Genomic DNA, 16,798 nt, shown 5'->3' with positions numbered 1-16,798 from the left:
ACATCGATTTTTGGTAATTTTGTGTCTTTTTTAGTCATTTTTACATCTAGTTTTGGTAATTTTGTGTCTTTTTTTAGTCATTTTTACATGTAGTTTTGGTTATTTTGTGTCTTTTTTAGTCATTTTTACAACCAGAGCTACCAATCAGTTTGTCCGAGTCGATTTTCAAATATATGCAGGATGCACCAAAGAAGAACACTACAACTCTCATTCAGACTTGCACTTAGCTTGAACTAGATCACCTTAAAAGAAGAAAAAAAGAGGGTAAGTAAATAGTCACTTACACACTTGCGTTTACTGCGAGGCTGAAAACCGTTAACTGTGGTTCGCCTGGCCGTGTGTCAATCAAGACTGTCAGCCAATCAGAAGAAAGGCTCATGAATATTAATGAGACAGGCCCAAAATAATCTGAGCTGCAGAAGGAGGCTGAGAGAGCAGAATAACAACTGAACTGAGATCATTTTTAGAATGTAAAACTACAAATTTATCTCCTTTTAGGTGTCAAAACTTGAATAACAACATAGGGGAACAATATGGAGCTTTAAAAGTTAAAACACACTTTATCCTGCATCCTTTAAATGACTTTAGTTATTTGAGTTGACAGAAGGTAAACATTAAGACAATAGATTAGAGTTTTCTTCCTTGTTGACTTCACTAAGATTTACAAGTTTAGTAGCATGTTTATGTGTCAGGAATGTGTCTGTAATAAATCCTTTCATGAACGAAGAGCACAAACCAAATCTTGGCTGTAAAAGCAACAAGTGATAGAAAACTCTGACCTTTGAACTTTCCTCATTAAAACAGCTTTTGTCGGAGAAATGAGTGAACAGTGAACTTTGTGTTGTTTCAGGAGAACAGCCTCAGTTATATCTCATATTAGTCTCATCATTTATCCATCAGCTTTATATCAAACCCTGGAAAGAAGACAAGAAGAAAATACTTTGTTTATGTTTGTTTATTCATTATCTAAACAGTTTTTTCACACATGCCATCAGTGAAGTTTGTTAAATGATTTTTGTTCAGTGATTTCTTGTACAGATTCACTTCATCCACACAATCATTTAGTTTGATCAGAATCTCAGAGATATACAAGATAATAATGACTATTTCCTTATTGATTATGAACATGATAATTATAGTTTTATAATACATCATAGAGCCTCAATTGTGCTTTGATTATAACAGCAACATTTGGTCTAACAAAAAAATAAATGTAGATATAATTCTATTTTTTTTTACACATTTTCTTTGAATATCTGGAGCTTTCTCTCTTCAGACCCATGCATAAAAGAAAAACAACAACAACAACATAAAAATATTCAACAAACATTTGGAGAGAAATTGACATTTTCCTGCAGAGAAATATGAGTTGAGGTGAACAACAGTCATTATGAGCAGTGAAAGCCTCCGTGGCTCAACAGACACAGGAAGGAAAGTCAAATATTTACACTAAACTATAACTAATGAGCAGATGTCAAAGCCCCGCCCATAATGTTTGATTGACAGCTGATCTCTGCAGAGAAGAAATGCCACAACGATGAGCTCTCAGCAACAAACATGGAAATAAATCAGTTTAAGGGTCCCATATTGCATAAAAAACACCAGTTACAAGTCTTTGTGATTATAAAGCAGGTGCAGTTGCAATAAAAATACTGTGAAAATATATTTTCTGACTGATATCTGATGATAAGGAGACAGATACCCAAAATGATCTGAGTTGCTGGAGCTGCAGAAGGAGGCTGAGAGAGCAGATGTATAGCGACTCAATAAAATTGAGGCAACAGATTGCACGCAATATTATTAATTAAATCTAACTACGTTACAAGTTGAGTTAATAACAACTTAACAGGAAGTTCCTGTCAATTAAAACTGACTAATTCTTTTGTGTTGGATTCATTCAGAATTCTCTTGATTTAGAATTACATACACATAAAGATTATATTTAATGTGATCAGAATAAGTAGATTCTATCTCAAACATTTTTATATTAAAGTTACTTAAACAACTGCCTCAAAATCAAGGACGCATTTATATTTACTACATTTTATCAAATATATGAAGTCAAATGAAATGACTACAGAATAATTTATTACAGTGTAGTTAGATTTAAATAATAATATTGCATGCAATCTGTTTCCTCAATTTTAGTGTGTAGCTATTGTTTATATTTTTTTTACAATACAGGTGGTTTTTAGAACAAAAACTACAAATGTGTGTTGTTATAAAACACAACAAAGGTGAACAATATGGGAGCTGTAAGAGTTAAAACACTTTTTTACCTGCTGTTCCTTTCTTGACTTTGGTTATTTGAGTTTACAGAAATCAGCAGTGTCTCCTACTTTGTAAGCAAGCCGAAGTCCAGCATAGAGCGGCTGAGTGAACGTGGTCTGGACTCTGTGGAGGAGGGTCATGGTTTCAGAGACGCTGTAGAAGGACAGAATACCTGCTCTGTGATCCAGGTACACTCCGAATCTGGAGGACTGAGGACCTGAGACGGGAGTTTGGATATCGTTGAAACAAAATGTATATTTGTTGATGTTACATCTAAATGCCCAAGACTTGTCACTGCTTCCAAATAAAGAGTCATACGACCCTCTGCTGATGTTCATGTATGAAGCTGCTACATCAACTCCAGCCCCTCTCCACTCCACCTCCCAGTAACATCGTCCAGTCAGACTCTCTCTACTCAGGACCTGAGACCATAGAGTGAATCTGTCTGGGTGACTTGGATAGGACTGTTGGTTTCTCATGAATCTTGCTTTTCTGTTCCCCTCAGATAATAACAGCTGTGTGTTTGCTGTGTTTGGATCCAGTGTGATGTCACATGAATATTTTAAGAATCCAGCTCTGGTCGTGGGCTCTGCTGGTGAATCTGACAGTAAAACATCCACTTCAGTCAGTGAGACGTCTGTCCATTTGTCTCTCAGGACGTCCTGCAGTTTGTCTCTGACTCGTGACACGGCCGCTGTCACGTGGTCAAAGTAGCGCAGAGGACGGATCTGGATGCTGGATGTGGACTCACTGAGTACTGACAGTGAGGGGTAGCTGTGGAGAAACTGGTTGTGGTCCTCTGTGTTTGAGAGCTTCTTCAGTTCAGCGTCTTTCCTCTTCAGCTCTCTGATCTCCTGCTGCAGCTTCTCTTCCACCTCTTTGACTCGACTCACTTCAGTTTCCTGCTGGGATCTGACCTGCCGCTTCACCTCAGAGCTTCTTTTCTGCATGAGACGGATCAGCTCGGTGAACATCTTCTCACTGTCCTCCACTGTTTTATCAGCAGAGCGATTGATGTTCTGCACCTCCTGTTGAAGCAGCTTCACATCTTTCTCTCTGTCCTGGATTCTCTGCTGGATGTTGAGTCGACTCACCTCCAGCTCTTTCTGCTTCTCTGTCCGTTCTGCTGCAGCTGAGACCGTGTCGTGGCCTTTATGTTCATCCATTGTGCAGAGATAACATATAGACTGCCGATCTGTACGGCAGTAAATCTTCATCACCTCATCGTGCTGAGAGCAGACGTTCTCCTGGAGCTTCTTGGAGGGCTCCACCAGCTTGTGTTTGGATAACGGAGCTACATCATAATGACGCTGGAGGTGTTTCTCACAGTAAGAGGTCAGACACTGCAGACAGGACTTGAGGGCTTTCAGTTTTCTCCCAGTGCAGACATCACAGGCCACATCTCCAGGTCCAGCATAGCAGAGATCAGCAGGAGCAGCTGGGACGTCAGTCTTCTTCATCTCATCCACTAAAACTGCTAACATGGTGTTTTTCAGCAGGACAGGCCTCGGAGTGAACCTCTGTCTGCACTCAGGGCAGCTGTAGATTCCCTTTCTATCCTCTTCATCCCAGTGTGTTTTAATACACTTCATACAGTAGCTGTGTCCACATGTAGTAGTCACCGGATCCTTCAGTAGATCCAGACAGATGGAACAAGAGAAAGTTTCTTGGTCCAGCTGAACTCCTTTCTGCGCCATTTCACCTCTCAGTCACAACGACTGTCTAAGGTTCACTTCCTCATTAATGAAACCGCTCTGAGCTCTTATCTGAACAATGTGTGTGTGTGTGTGTGCAGTGAGTCAGCACCATGTTGGTAACACCCATTTTCAAACTAGCAGATCTGAAGGGGAGGGAACGTGCACCTTAGACTGGTGTTATGAGTGGGAGAGCTGCCTGTGGCAAGATGGCCACCGTGTACATCTATTTTTGGTCATTTTGTGTATTTTTTTGTAATTTTCACACCTATTTTTGGTCATTTTGTGTCTTTTTTAGTCATTTCTACATCTATTTTTGGTCATTTTGTGTCTTTTTTAGTCATTTTTACATCTATTTTTGGTTATTTTGTGTCTTTTTCTAGTCATTTTTACATCAAGAGCTGCCAATCAGTTTGTCCAAGTTGATTTTCAAATATATGCAGGATGCACCAAAGAAGAAGTACTCTGCTCTGGTCGCACTACAACTCTCATTCAGACTTGCACTTAGCTTGAACTAGATCACCTTAAAAAAAGAAAAAAAAAGAGGGTAAGTAAATAGTCACTCAAAATGTATCAGTGGTGGTTCTACACAGGGGCCTCCAGGGGCCACTGCCCCTGTGAAGAAGCCCTTGGCCCCTGCTGTGGCCCCTGAGTCAAATTAATAATAAAATGATCAATTTATAACAATGAACCACAGAACAATTCTTACCTATTTTTTGTTCAAACAATGAGAACCCAGAATGTGTCCATTGTATAATAGTTGAATTGTGCAATAAAAGCTTGTGTATATATATAAAAAAGATCATTCTCACTGTACTGCACTTTCAAAATAAAAAAAAAGTAATTGTGCACAAAAATGAGAAATGTCATCGTCGTGCAAAAATAATTATTGTTGGTAAGTCTCATTGTTTCAATCAGTGTATTTGTATCTTCCAAATATACTTAAATGAGACTTTTTAATGAGCTAAAATAATTCAGGCTCTGACATGTAAAGTCTGAGAACATCTTCCTCAGCGGTGGCCATCGTCTTTCTGAGTTTACTGGTGAGTTTAACCGAGGCTGCAAACCGTTAACTGTGGTTCGCCTGGCCGTGTGTCAATCAAGACTGTCAGCCAATCAGAAGAAAGGCTCATGAATATTAATGAGACAGGCCCAAAATGATCTGAGCTGCAGAAGGAGTCTGAGAGAGCAGATGAACAACTGAACTGAGATCATTTTTAGAATGTAAAACTACAAATTTATCTCCTTTTAGGTGTCAAAACTTGAATAACAACACAACAAAGGGGAACAATATGGAGCTTTAAAAGTTAAAACACACTTTATCCTGCATCCTTTAAATGACTTTGGTTATTTGAGTTGACAGAAGGTAAACATTAAGACAATAGATTAGAGTTTTCTTCCTTGTTGACCTCACAAAGATTTACAAGTTTAGTAGCATGTATATGTGTCAGGAATGTGTCTGTAATAAATCCTTTTATCAACGAAGAGCACAAACCAAATCTTGGCTGTAAAAGCAACAAGTGATAGAAAACTCTTTGTGTCTTTTTCAGTTATTTGTACATCTATTTTTGGTCATTTTGTGTCTTTTTAGTCATTTTTTGCATCTATTTTTGGTCATTTTGTGTCTTTTTCGGTTATTTTTGCATCTATTTTTTGGTCATTTTGTGTATTTTTAGTAATTTTTGCATCTATTTTTTGTCATTTTGTGTCTTTTTAGTCATTTTTTGCATCTATTTTTTTGTAATTTGTGCACAAACCAAATCTTGGCTGTAAAAGCAACAAGTGATAGAAAACTCTGACCTTTGAACTTTCCTCATTAAAACAGCTTTTGTCGGAGAAATGAGTGAACAGTGAACTTTGTGTTGTTTCAGGAGAACAGCCTCAGTTATATCTCATATTAGTCTCATCATTTATCCATCAGCTTTATATCAAACCCTGGAATTAAGACCAGAAGAAAATACTTTGTTTATGCTTGTTTATTCATCATATAAACAGTTTTTTCACACATCCCATCAGTGAAGTTTGTTAAATGATTTTTGTTCAGTGATTTCTTGTACAGATTCACTTCATCCACACAATCAATTAGTTTGATCAGAATCTCAGATATATACAAGATAATAATGACAATTTCCTTATTGATTATGAACACGATAATTGTAGTTGTATAATACATAATAGAGCCTCATTTGTGCTTTGATTATAACAGCAACATTTGGTCTAACAAACAAATAAATGAAGATATAATTCTATTTATTTTTTATACATTTTCTTTGAATATCTGGAGCTTTTCTCTCTTCAGACCCATGTATAAAAGAAAAACAACAACAACAACAACATACAAATATTCAACAAACATTTGGAGAGAAATTGACATTTTCATGCAGAGAAATATGATTTGAGGTGAACAACATTAATCATGAGCAATAAAAGCCTCGGTGGCTCAACAGACACAGGAAGGAAAGTCAAATATTTACACTAAACTATAACTAATGAGCAGATGTCAAAGCCCCGCCCATAGGGTTTGATTGACAGCTGATCTCTGCAGAGAAGAAATGCCACAACGATGAGCTCTCAGCAACAAACATGGATAGAAATCAGTTTAAAGGTCCCATATTGTAGAAAAACACGAGTTACAAGTCTTTTTGATTATAAAGCAGGTGCAGTTGCAATAAAAATACTGTGAAAATATATTTTCTGACTGATATCTGATGATAATGAGACAGATACCCAAAATGATCTGAGCTGCTGGAGCTGCAGAAGGAAGCTGAGAGAGCAGATGTGTAGCGACTCAATAAAATTGAGGCAACAGATTGCACGCAATATTATTAATTAAATCTAACTACGTTACAAGTTGAGTGAATAACAACTTAACAGGAAGTTCCTGTCAATTAAAACTGACTAATTCTTTTGTGTTGGATTCATTCAGAATTCTCTTGATTTAGAATTACATACACATAAAGATTATATTTAATGTGATCAGAATAAGTAGATTCTATCTCAAACATTTTTATATTAAAGTTACTTAAACAACTGCCTCAAAATCAAGGACGCATTTATATTTAATACATTTTATCAAATATATTAAGTCAAATGAAATGACTACAGAATCATTTATTACAGTGTAGTTAGATTTAAATAATAATATTGCGTGCAATCTGTTGCCTCAATTTTAGTGTGTAGCAATTGTTTATCTTTTTTTACAGTGCAGGTGGTTTTTAGAACGAAAACTACAAATGTGTATTCTTATAAAACACAACAAAGGTGAACAATATGGGAGCTGTATAAGTTAAAACACATTTTTACCTGCTGTTCCTTTCTTGACTTTGGTTATTTGAGTTTACAGAACTCAGCAGTGGCTCCATATCCGAAACCAAGATTAATTCCAGCATAGAGCGGCTGAGTGAACGTGGTCTGGACTCTGTGGAGGAGGGTCATGGTTTCAGAGACGCTGTAGAAGGACAGAATACCTGCTCTGTGATCCAGGAACACTCCGACTCTGGAGGACCAAGGACCTGAGACGGGAGTTCCAATATTCTTGTACAAAAATGTATATTCGTTGTTGTAACATCTTAATGCCCAAGACTTGTCACTATATCCAAATACAGAGTCAACCAACCCTCTGCTGATATTCTTGTATGAAGCTGCTACAGAAACTCCACCCCCTCTCCACTCCACCTCCCAGTAACGTCGTCCAGTCAGACTCTCTCTACTCAGGACCTGACAACAATCAAGGAATCTGTCTGGGTGACATGGATAGGACTGTTCATCCCTCACGTATGTTGCTTTTCTGTTCCCCTCAGATAATAACAGCTGTGTGTCTGCTGTGTTTGGATCCACTGTGATCTCACATGAATATTTTAAGAATCCAGCTCTGGTCGTGGGCTCTGCTGGTGAATCTGACAGTAAAACATCCACTTCAGTCAGTGAGTCCTGCAGTTTGTCTCTGACTCGTGACACGGCCGCTGTCACGTCCTCAAAGTAGCGCAGAGGACGGATCTCCATGCTGGATGTAGACTCACTGAGTACTGACAGTGAGGGGTAGCTGTGCAGAAACTGGTTGTGGTCCTCTGTGTTTGAGAGCTTCTTCAGTTCAGCGTCTTTCCTCTTCAGCTCTCTGATCTCCTGCTGCAGCTTCTCCTCCACCTCTTTGACTCGACTCACTTCAGTTTCCTGCTGGGATCTGACCTGCCGCTTCACCTCAGAGCTTCTTTTCTGCATGAGACGGATCAGCTCAGTGAAGATCTTCTCACTGTCCTCCACTGAGCGATTGATGGCCTCCAGCTCCTGTTGAAGCAGCTTCACATCTTTCTCTCTGTCCTGGATTCTCTGCTGGATGTTTTGTCGACTCACCTCCAGCTCTTTCTGCTTCTCCGTTCGTTCTGCTGCTGCTAACATGGTGTTTTTCAGCAGGACAGGCCTCGGAGTGAACGTCAGTCTGCACTCAGGGCAGCTGTAGATTCCCTTTCTATCCTCTTCATCCCAGTGTGTTTTAATACACTTCATACAGTAGCTGTGTCCACATGTAGTCGTCACCGGATCCTTCAGTAGATCCAGACAGATGGAACAAGAGAAAGTTTCCCGGTCCAGTTGAACTCCTTTCTGCGCCATTTCACCTCTCAGTCACAACGACTGTCTAAGGTTCACTTCCTCATAATTGAAACCGCTCTGAGCTCTGATCTGAACAATGTGTGTGTGTGTGTGTGTGTGTGTGTGTGTGTGTGTGTGCAGTGAGTCAGCACCATGTTGGTAACACCCATTTTCTAACTAGTAGATCTGAAGGGGAGGGAACCAGGAAACATCTGGACAGAGTGGAGCTGGCTGTTTGAGAGCAGGAGAAGAGGGAGGGGTTGCTGTAACAAATCACTAGAGGATGATGTCATTGTGTGTGAAACCTATCCTGTGTGTTTCACTTTAAGGAAAGTGCTTTTCTGACTTATCAATATTATTTCAGACAAAATGTCATGCATGATTTCTTCAGGGGCAGACAGTGATAGGGAGAGAGAGATCAGGATGGAAAGCACTCAAAACATTCAGACATTTTTCATGATAAAGTGAAAAAAAAGGCTGCAGATAACGATGATTAAGGTATCAGTCAGTCTATATATATATGTATCAGTCAGTCTATATATATACATATACACACACAACGTATCATCTTTTTAACTACTTAAGTGTCCTTGTTCTATTCTGTGTTTTTTCTATTGTTATTTTTATTTATTCTACCTCAGTATTTTATTCTATTGTATTTTTTTGTACTTAAATACCGGACAACAATCAAGAATTATTAAATAAATTCTGTTTCATTACTTAAGTATTTCAATAGTCTTTATTGTTGATGAGTGAACGTGTGGTTGTTGTTTTTATAAGCTTATGGACAGTTGAATATCAATATACAAGTTTCAGTTTCAGTTTATTTCCACTCTAACACTACATATAACAGTTAGAGACAGTATTTATATATATATATATATATATATATATATATATATATATGTATGTATACATACAGTGTGTTTACATACCTTCTTGATGCAATAATTGAATATTCCTCTCTGCTACAGTCATTACGGTAGAGCAGCTCCTCTCTGCTACAGTCATTATGGTAGAGCAGCTCCTCTCTGCTACAGTCATTACGGTAGAGCAGCTCCTCTCTGCTACAGTTATTACGGTAGAGCAGCTCCTCTTTACCACAGTCATTACGATAGAGTAGCTCCTCTTTACTACAGTCTGCTACAGTCATTACGGTAGAGCAGCTCCTCTTTACTACAGTCATTACGATAGAGCAGCTCCTCTTTACTACAGTCATTACGGTAGAGCAGCTCCTATCTACTACAGTCATTACGGTAGAGCTGCTCCTCTCTACTACAGTCATTACGGTAGAGTAGCTCCTCTTTACTACAGTCTGCTACAGTCATTATGGTAGAGCAGCTCCTTTTTACTACAGTCATTATGGTAGAGCAGCTCCTCTTTACTACAGTCATTACGGTAGAGCAGCTCCTCTCTACTACAGTCATTACGGTAGATTAGCTCCTCTCTACTACAGTCATTACGGTAGAGCAGCTCCTCTCTGCTATAGTCATTACGGTAGAGCAGCTCCTCTTTACTACAGTCTGCTACAGTCATTACGGTAGAGCAGCTCCTTTTTACTACAGTCATTATGGTAGAGCAGCTCCTCTCTGCTACAGTCATTACGGTAGAGCAGCTCCTCTCTGCTACAGTCATTACGGTAGAGTAGCTCCTCTCTACTACAGTCATTACGGTAGAGCTGCTCCTCTCTACTACAGTCATTACGGTAGAGCAGCTCCTCTCTGCTACAGTCATTACGGTAGAGCAGCTCCTTTTTACTACAGTCATTATGGTAGAGCAGCTCCTCTTTACTACAGTCATTACGGTAGAGCAGCTCCTCTCTGCTACAGTCATTACGGTAAAGCAGCTCCTCTTTACTACAGTCATTACGGTAGATTAGCTCCTCTCTGCTACAGTCATTACGGTAGAGCAGCTCCTCTCTACTACAGTCATTACGGTAGAGCAGCATGGTCCTGCTGAGAGCTGCTGCTGCTTCATGTGTGTTTCTCTACAGAAGAGTTTCAGTCTCTGTTATGGCTCAGCACAGATTCATCGGTAAGACTCGTCTGTTTAATGGTTACAATAGTAGAACAGAAAGAGACAAAGTGTCTCTTTATGCAGCTGTTTGCTGTTTTAAACAGACAAATCTGCATTATTTCAGTTAGCATGGGAGCTAACTAGAGTTAGCCCTGCTGACAGTGACAGCACAGCTCCCAGAGCTCTGCAGCTGTGCAGGGAGAAGTCAGATGTTTTTTTAAAATTCATAACTATATATATAATATTCAGTTCTCAACCCCTGATGACAGCTTATAATGCATCACAGCTACTGCTGCTATCAGTGATAGCATTAAAGTGAAGTTAAGCCCCATAGACAATTATGTTTGCTAAAAAAAAATGCACAATACACAATTTTCAGGTACTTGATGTGATTTTTTCCATTTTCTTTTTCTTTATACTTCTACTGCACTGAATGTTAATATTCTTCTTTTACTCCCCTGCGTTCATTACACACCTTTAGTTGCTATTTGCTTTATAGATTCTGATGAATAATACAAAATAACAGTAACACTTTATAATAACCCTCATTTATAAATGTAAACAGATAGTTTATTAATGTTTAATCATCATTTATAAACCGTATATTGCCCATTTAGAATGGCAAATACATAATTTATTAATGTTTAACTAACTAAATCATTTATAAATGACAATAAGATGGTATATTAATGTAAGTTTATAGTTACTTTACCATTAACAAACAATTCAATTATAATTAATAGTTTATTAATAGTTTTAGTTGCACTCATTTTAACATTTTTAACACCATATTAAGTATGTTAATGATTTTGAAATGATTCATATACCTTTAAGAAATTGGTTGCAAACATTTAAAGCTTAAATATGTATAGCACTTTATAAATGGTTAATAACTGGTCTATAAACCATCTATAAACATCACTTAGCTGGTTATTTTAAAGTGTTACTGAATTTTGCAGGACTTTTACTTCAAACAGATACTTCCTGTAGTGTAGGAATACAACTTTTACTCATAATAATCATAACATGTTTTTGTACATTTACATTTTAAACAGCATCCAGACTTCATGTCACTGGAGCAAAATGTTTGTTGGTATATTTCAGTATTGATAACTTGATAACTTTGTCCTGCAGATATCGGAGTGAACCTGACCGACCCGATGTTCAGAGGAATCTACAGAGGGAAACAGAAACACGACGGTGAGTTTCTCGTCTCGCGTTTTGGTTCGTTTGTCGTCTGTCGACTCAGTTAACGTGAGACATGTTGTGTTTCTATGCAGACGACTTCGATCAGATCATCGACAGAGCTCTCAGAGCCGGAGTAGAAAAGGTGAGAGCTGCTTTAATAATTAATACATTTTTCTGGTTATTTTGACTTTTTTCTGGTCATTTTGACTTTTTTCTGGTAATTTGACTTTTCTCTGGTAATTTGACTTTTTTTCTGGTAATTTTGACTTTTTTCTGGTAATTTGACTTTTCTCTGGTAATTTGACTTTTTTTCTGGTAATTTTGACTTTTTTTCTGGTAATTTGACTTTTTTCTGGTAATTTACCTTTTTTATTGGTCATTTTGACTTTTTTCTGGTCATTTTGACTTTTTTTCTGGTAATTTTGACTTTTTTCTGGTCATTTTGACTTTTTTCTGGTAATTTTGACTTTTTCTGGTAATTTTGACTTTTTTCTGGTAATTTAACTTCTTTTCTTGTAATTTTGACTTCTTTTCTTGTAATTTTGACTTTTTTTCTGGTAATTTTGACTTTTTTCCTGGTAATTTACCGTTTTTAGATGTTCATGTTCCCCTCAACATGAATTGTATTATAATAACTTAAGATCTTAGTCTTGGTTTTAACCACTGAAAAGCCATTGGTAACACTTTACAATAACCAACTAAGTGATATTTATAGACCAATTATTAACCATTTATAAAGTGCTATACATATTTAATCTTTAAATGTTTTCAACCAATTTCTTAAAAGTTTATGAATCATTTCAAAATCATTAACATACATAATATGGTGTTAAAAATATTAAAATGAGTGCAACTAAAACTATTAATAAGCTATTCATTATAATTTAATTGTTTGTTAATGGTAAAGTAACTATAAACTTACATTAATATACCATCTATTAGCCATTTATAAATGATTTCAGTTAGTTAAACATTAATAAATTATGTATTTACCATTCTAAATGGCCTATATATGGTTTATAAATGATGAATAAACATTAATGAACTATCTGTTTTCCATTTATAAATGATGGTTATTGTAAATTGTTACCAAGCCATTTTTAAAATGTCATATTTTTGCCTAATAATTAACGTGCAACCTGTTGCTTTGTTGCAGTTTATGATCACGGGAGGAAACCTGGAAGACAGCAAGGAGGCCCTGAAACTAGCAGAGAGCAGAGGTACTGATGACAACCACACAATGACACGTTTGGTGGAATAAAGTAAAGTAAATGACCTCAGGCTTCGGTTGATTTGAGCTTCCTACGATGGTTTTGCAGGACCAGGGCCAAGACCTAAATGCAAAATAATGAGATCTTCTTTAGAAGTCTGTTGTTGTGTTGTTTTGTTTTTGAAGTAATCACATGATTACTTCATGACGTCAGGTTTGTAAAACATTCAGCAGCGTGTTTCCTGCGTCTCCGCTGATAATAAACAAACCAGCATGGCTAATTATGCACAGCGTCTCCGCTGATCATAAACATAGTGATGGTGAATTAACGGCATCACTAACTGTGCACAGAGTGTCTGGTGCTTGTTGTAAACAAACAGATCGCTAAGTGAACACCTCCTGCAGCAGCAGCACATACACACTGTACTGCTACAGAGCTAACTGTTAGCCTGTTAGCACATACACACTGTACTGCTACAGAGCTAACTGTTAGCCTGTTAGCACATACACACTGTACTGCTACAGAGCTAACTGTTAGCCTGTTAGCACATACACACTGTACTGCTACAGAGCTAACTGTTAGCCTGTTAGCACATACACACTGTACTGCTACAGAGCTAACTGTTAGCCTGTTAGCACATACACACTGTACTGCTACAGAGCTAACTGTTAGCCTGTTAGCACATACACACTGTACTGCTACAGAGCTAACTGTTAGCCTATTAGCAATTTGCAGACTGGACGCTAAGGGGTTAACATCCCCTCCGGCTCTGCAGCTGGGAGAGACTGCTGCAGGAGGACTGTGCCGCTTCGACTCGTTAAGAAGAGTAAGAACGAGTCTCCAAAAGTCTCCAATAACAGCAGAAAAAGGCGCTGGATTTGTAGCCAGTCGCTTTTTTAAAAAATAGTCGCTAAGGGGGTCTGAAAAAAAAAGTTGCTAAATATAATTAATAGTATAATTTATAGGGCAGAATGAAAAGGATTCAAAAACGGGAAAAATAGCCCAAAACTCAAAAGGAGTGTTGAAGGAGGAGAAGACATGATGTCTTGTGTTTTTTATGGTTTAAAAATATCAATCAGTGTTTTTCTTCCTGAGCAGAATCAGACAAATGTGCCTCCTGCTTTCCTCTACAGGTGATTTTTTAATGTAATAAAGTTTTTTTTATATCCGTTCCAGAGGAGTTCTACTGTACGGTGGGCTGCCATCCGACCCGCTGCAGCGAGTTCGAACAGAGCGGAGAGTCGCAGTACGTCTCCGGGCTGAAGGAGCTCGCCGCCGCCAACAGAGGGAAGGTGGTCGCCATCGGAGAGTGTGGCCTCGGTATGACTCACACTGCTGGAAAATGATATTATTTAAAGGTTTATGCACAAGGAATGTATGGATTTCTGCTTCTGATACTCAAATATCATTAAATATGAGCACAGAATATCAAGTATGATGGAACATTATTATCATAAAATATTAAATATGCTTCGTAGGAGTCAGATGTGTGTGTTAAACAATTATTTATGTCTTTTGTTATTTATTTCCAGATTTCGACAGGCTGGAATTTTGCCCAAAAGAGACTCAGCTCAAGTAAGTTCACTGTTTTTTGACCTTTTTTATATATTTTACCTCTCTGTGTTCTTGTATTTCACTTCATATATATAAAATCTATATAAATCTATATAAAGTCCTGCAGCTCTGTGGAATCAGCACAACACGTCTTTGTGCAGAATAACACAGTTAGAATGACAGAAATCAGGAAAAAAAGAATAAAAGTAAGTTTCATTTCTCTGATAAATTATTTTTAAAAATTGGAATAAAATGGAATTTATATATAAACACTTTTCCAAGTGACCACAAGTGTCACAAATGCCTTGAAAAAAACAAAAACAATACAGACAAAATATCAGACCAAGACACAAAATGACCCAAAAATACACAATTACAATTAAAAAAAAAATTACAAACAAAAACACACAAAATTACCAAAAAAGACGTAAAATTACAAAAAATTACAAAATTTCCCCAAAAAGTAAACTGACTTAACAACACAAAATTACCAAAAAAGACATGAAATTCCAAAAAAAAAAAAAAATTCCAAAAAAAGGTAAAATGACAGATACACAAATTTCCCAAAAAAGACGTAAAATCCCAAAAAATCCCAAAATTAAATAAAAGGTAAAATGACAAAAAAAACAACACACAAAATTACCAAAAATGACATAACATTTAAAAAAATCACAAAATTTCCAAAAAAGACGTAAAATTACAAAAAAATCACAAATATACCAAAAAAAGGAAAATGACAATTTATTTCTGTGATTAACTGTGTATTTTTGGCGTCTTATGTAAAGAAAACATGAGTTTGTGGTTTGATCTGACCAACGGTCCTATAATGAACCTTTATTAGTTTCCTCTCTGGTCTGTACCAGATACTTTGAGAAGCAGTTCGACCTGGCGGAGGAGACCAAGCTGCCCATGTTCCTCCACTGCAGGAACTCTCACCAGGAGTTCATCGGTACGTTTCACTCATTCTTTACACCAAACTTCTCTCTGTTTTACTCTCTCACTGTTTCTGTCTCTGCTTCAACAGACATCATGAAGAGGAACCGAGACCGATGTGTTGGAGGAGTGGTGAGGACGTTTGTTTTGTTATTATGTACTATTCCTCTAAAGTATACACCATATGCTATATATATATATATATATATATATATATATATATATATATATACTTTGGCTAAATTAATACAATAAATGTATATATTGTATCATTTTGCACTAACAGGGAATCAACCTGAAACTTTCATATTTTGCTTTGTTACTCAGTTCGTTTACATGACACTTGAAAATAACAAATTATTGCCTCAGGCTGACTAAAACTGCTCTGCCCCCACGCTGGAGTATGACCCCGGAACAAAAACATCCAAGAAAGCTGGTAGCACATCAGCCGGTCACATTAGCTGTCGCACATTAGCCTGTCACACATTAGCCTGTCAAACATTAGCCTGTCACACATTAGCCAGTCACATTACCCAATCACATTAGACGTCGCACATTAGCCGGTGTCATTAGCCGTCGCACATTAGCCTGTCACACATTAGCCTGTCACACATTAGCCTGTCACACATTAGCCAGTCACATTAGCCGGTCACATTAGACAGTCACATTAGACAGTCACATTAGCCGTCGCACATTAGCCAGTCACATTAGTCGGTCGCACATTAGCCGGTGTCATTAGCCGTCGCACATTAGCCTGTTACATTAGCCATCGCACATTAGCCGGTCACATTAGACGGTCGCACATTAGCCGGTCACATTAGTCGGTCGCATATTAGCCGGTGTCATTAGCCGTCGCACATTAGCCGGTCACATTAGACGGTCACACATTAGCCAGTCACATTAGTCTGTCGCACATTAGCCGGTCAAATTAGCCGGTCCTATTGGACGCCAGTATGGATTTTTAAGCATAGCTCCATTAAACTGTGCATGTAAATGCACAGTTTAATCTTCAAAGAGTTTATATCTAAATCCTGAGAAATCTTCAGTTTATAAGAAGTTATGCATTTAATAGACACATGTTGCAGTAAAATCTACAAAGAAACAGGCAGATTAATTATCTTGGTTCTTACAAGATGACTGTAGGCTTATTTTTTAAAGAAACTGATATAAGTAGTTAACACAGATATTAATGCTCTTATGTTGATGATGTAAGCTGAATTAATCTATAAACCTTTGAATGTTTCCTCTCAGGTTCACTCGTTTGACGGGACGGCTGAAGACGCTGCTGCTCTCATCGACCTCGACCTTTATATCGGGATCAACGGATGGTGAGAAGATTGATTG

The 16,798-nt window shown here is 37.6% G+C and overlaps 2 protein-coding genes across 2 annotated transcripts in view; one reads left to right on the top strand and one right to left on the bottom strand.

Moving 5' to 3' along the window:
- Positions 1–2,197: 2,197 nt before the first annotated feature.
- LOC131984869 (tripartite motif-containing protein 16-like) lies at positions 2,198–3,983 on the bottom strand. The gene has a single exon (XM_059349861.1). It carries the CDS (start codon positions 3,966–3,968, stop codon positions 2,304–2,306), a length of 1,665 nt encoding a protein of 554 aa, XP_059205844.1. The 5' UTR covers positions 3,969–3,983; the 3' UTR covers positions 2,198–2,303.
- Positions 3,984–10,456: 6,473 nt separating this feature from the next.
- Positions 10,457–16,798, top strand: part of tatdn1 (TatD DNase domain containing 1) — a 9,100-nt gene continuing 2,758 nt past the window's right edge. The window contains exons 1-9 of the mRNA XM_059349869.1: positions 10,457–10,586; positions 11,703–11,768; positions 11,849–11,898; positions 12,913–12,976; positions 14,144–14,287; positions 14,500–14,542; positions 15,385–15,470; positions 15,546–15,586; positions 16,706–16,782. Coding sequence (XP_059205852.1) covers positions 10,499–10,586; positions 11,703–11,768; positions 11,849–11,898; positions 12,913–12,976; positions 14,144–14,287; positions 14,500–14,542; positions 15,385–15,470; positions 15,546–15,586; positions 16,706–16,782 — 659 coding nt within the window. The 5' untranslated portion in view covers positions 10,457–10,498. The remainder of the gene's footprint in view (positions 10,587–11,702; positions 11,769–11,848; positions 11,899–12,912; positions 12,977–14,143; positions 14,288–14,499; positions 14,543–15,384; positions 15,471–15,545; positions 15,587–16,705; positions 16,783–16,798) is intronic.

This window comes from Centropristis striata, chromosome 14 (assembly GCF_030273125.1).
Source record: "Centropristis striata isolate RG_2023a ecotype Rhode Island chromosome 14, C.striata_1.0, whole genome shotgun sequence".
NCBI lineage: Eukaryota > Metazoa > Chordata > Actinopteri > Perciformes > Serranidae > Centropristis > Centropristis striata.
Note: the sequence above shows the minus strand (reverse complement) of the source record. Positions and strands in the feature narration are given on the sequence as shown.

Excerpts from the sequence above, each read along its gene's own strand:
- LOC131984869 (XM_059349861.1), bottom strand. The coding sequence starts at position 3,968 with ATGGCGCAGAAAGGAGTTCAGCTGGACCAAGAAACTTTCTCTTGTTCC.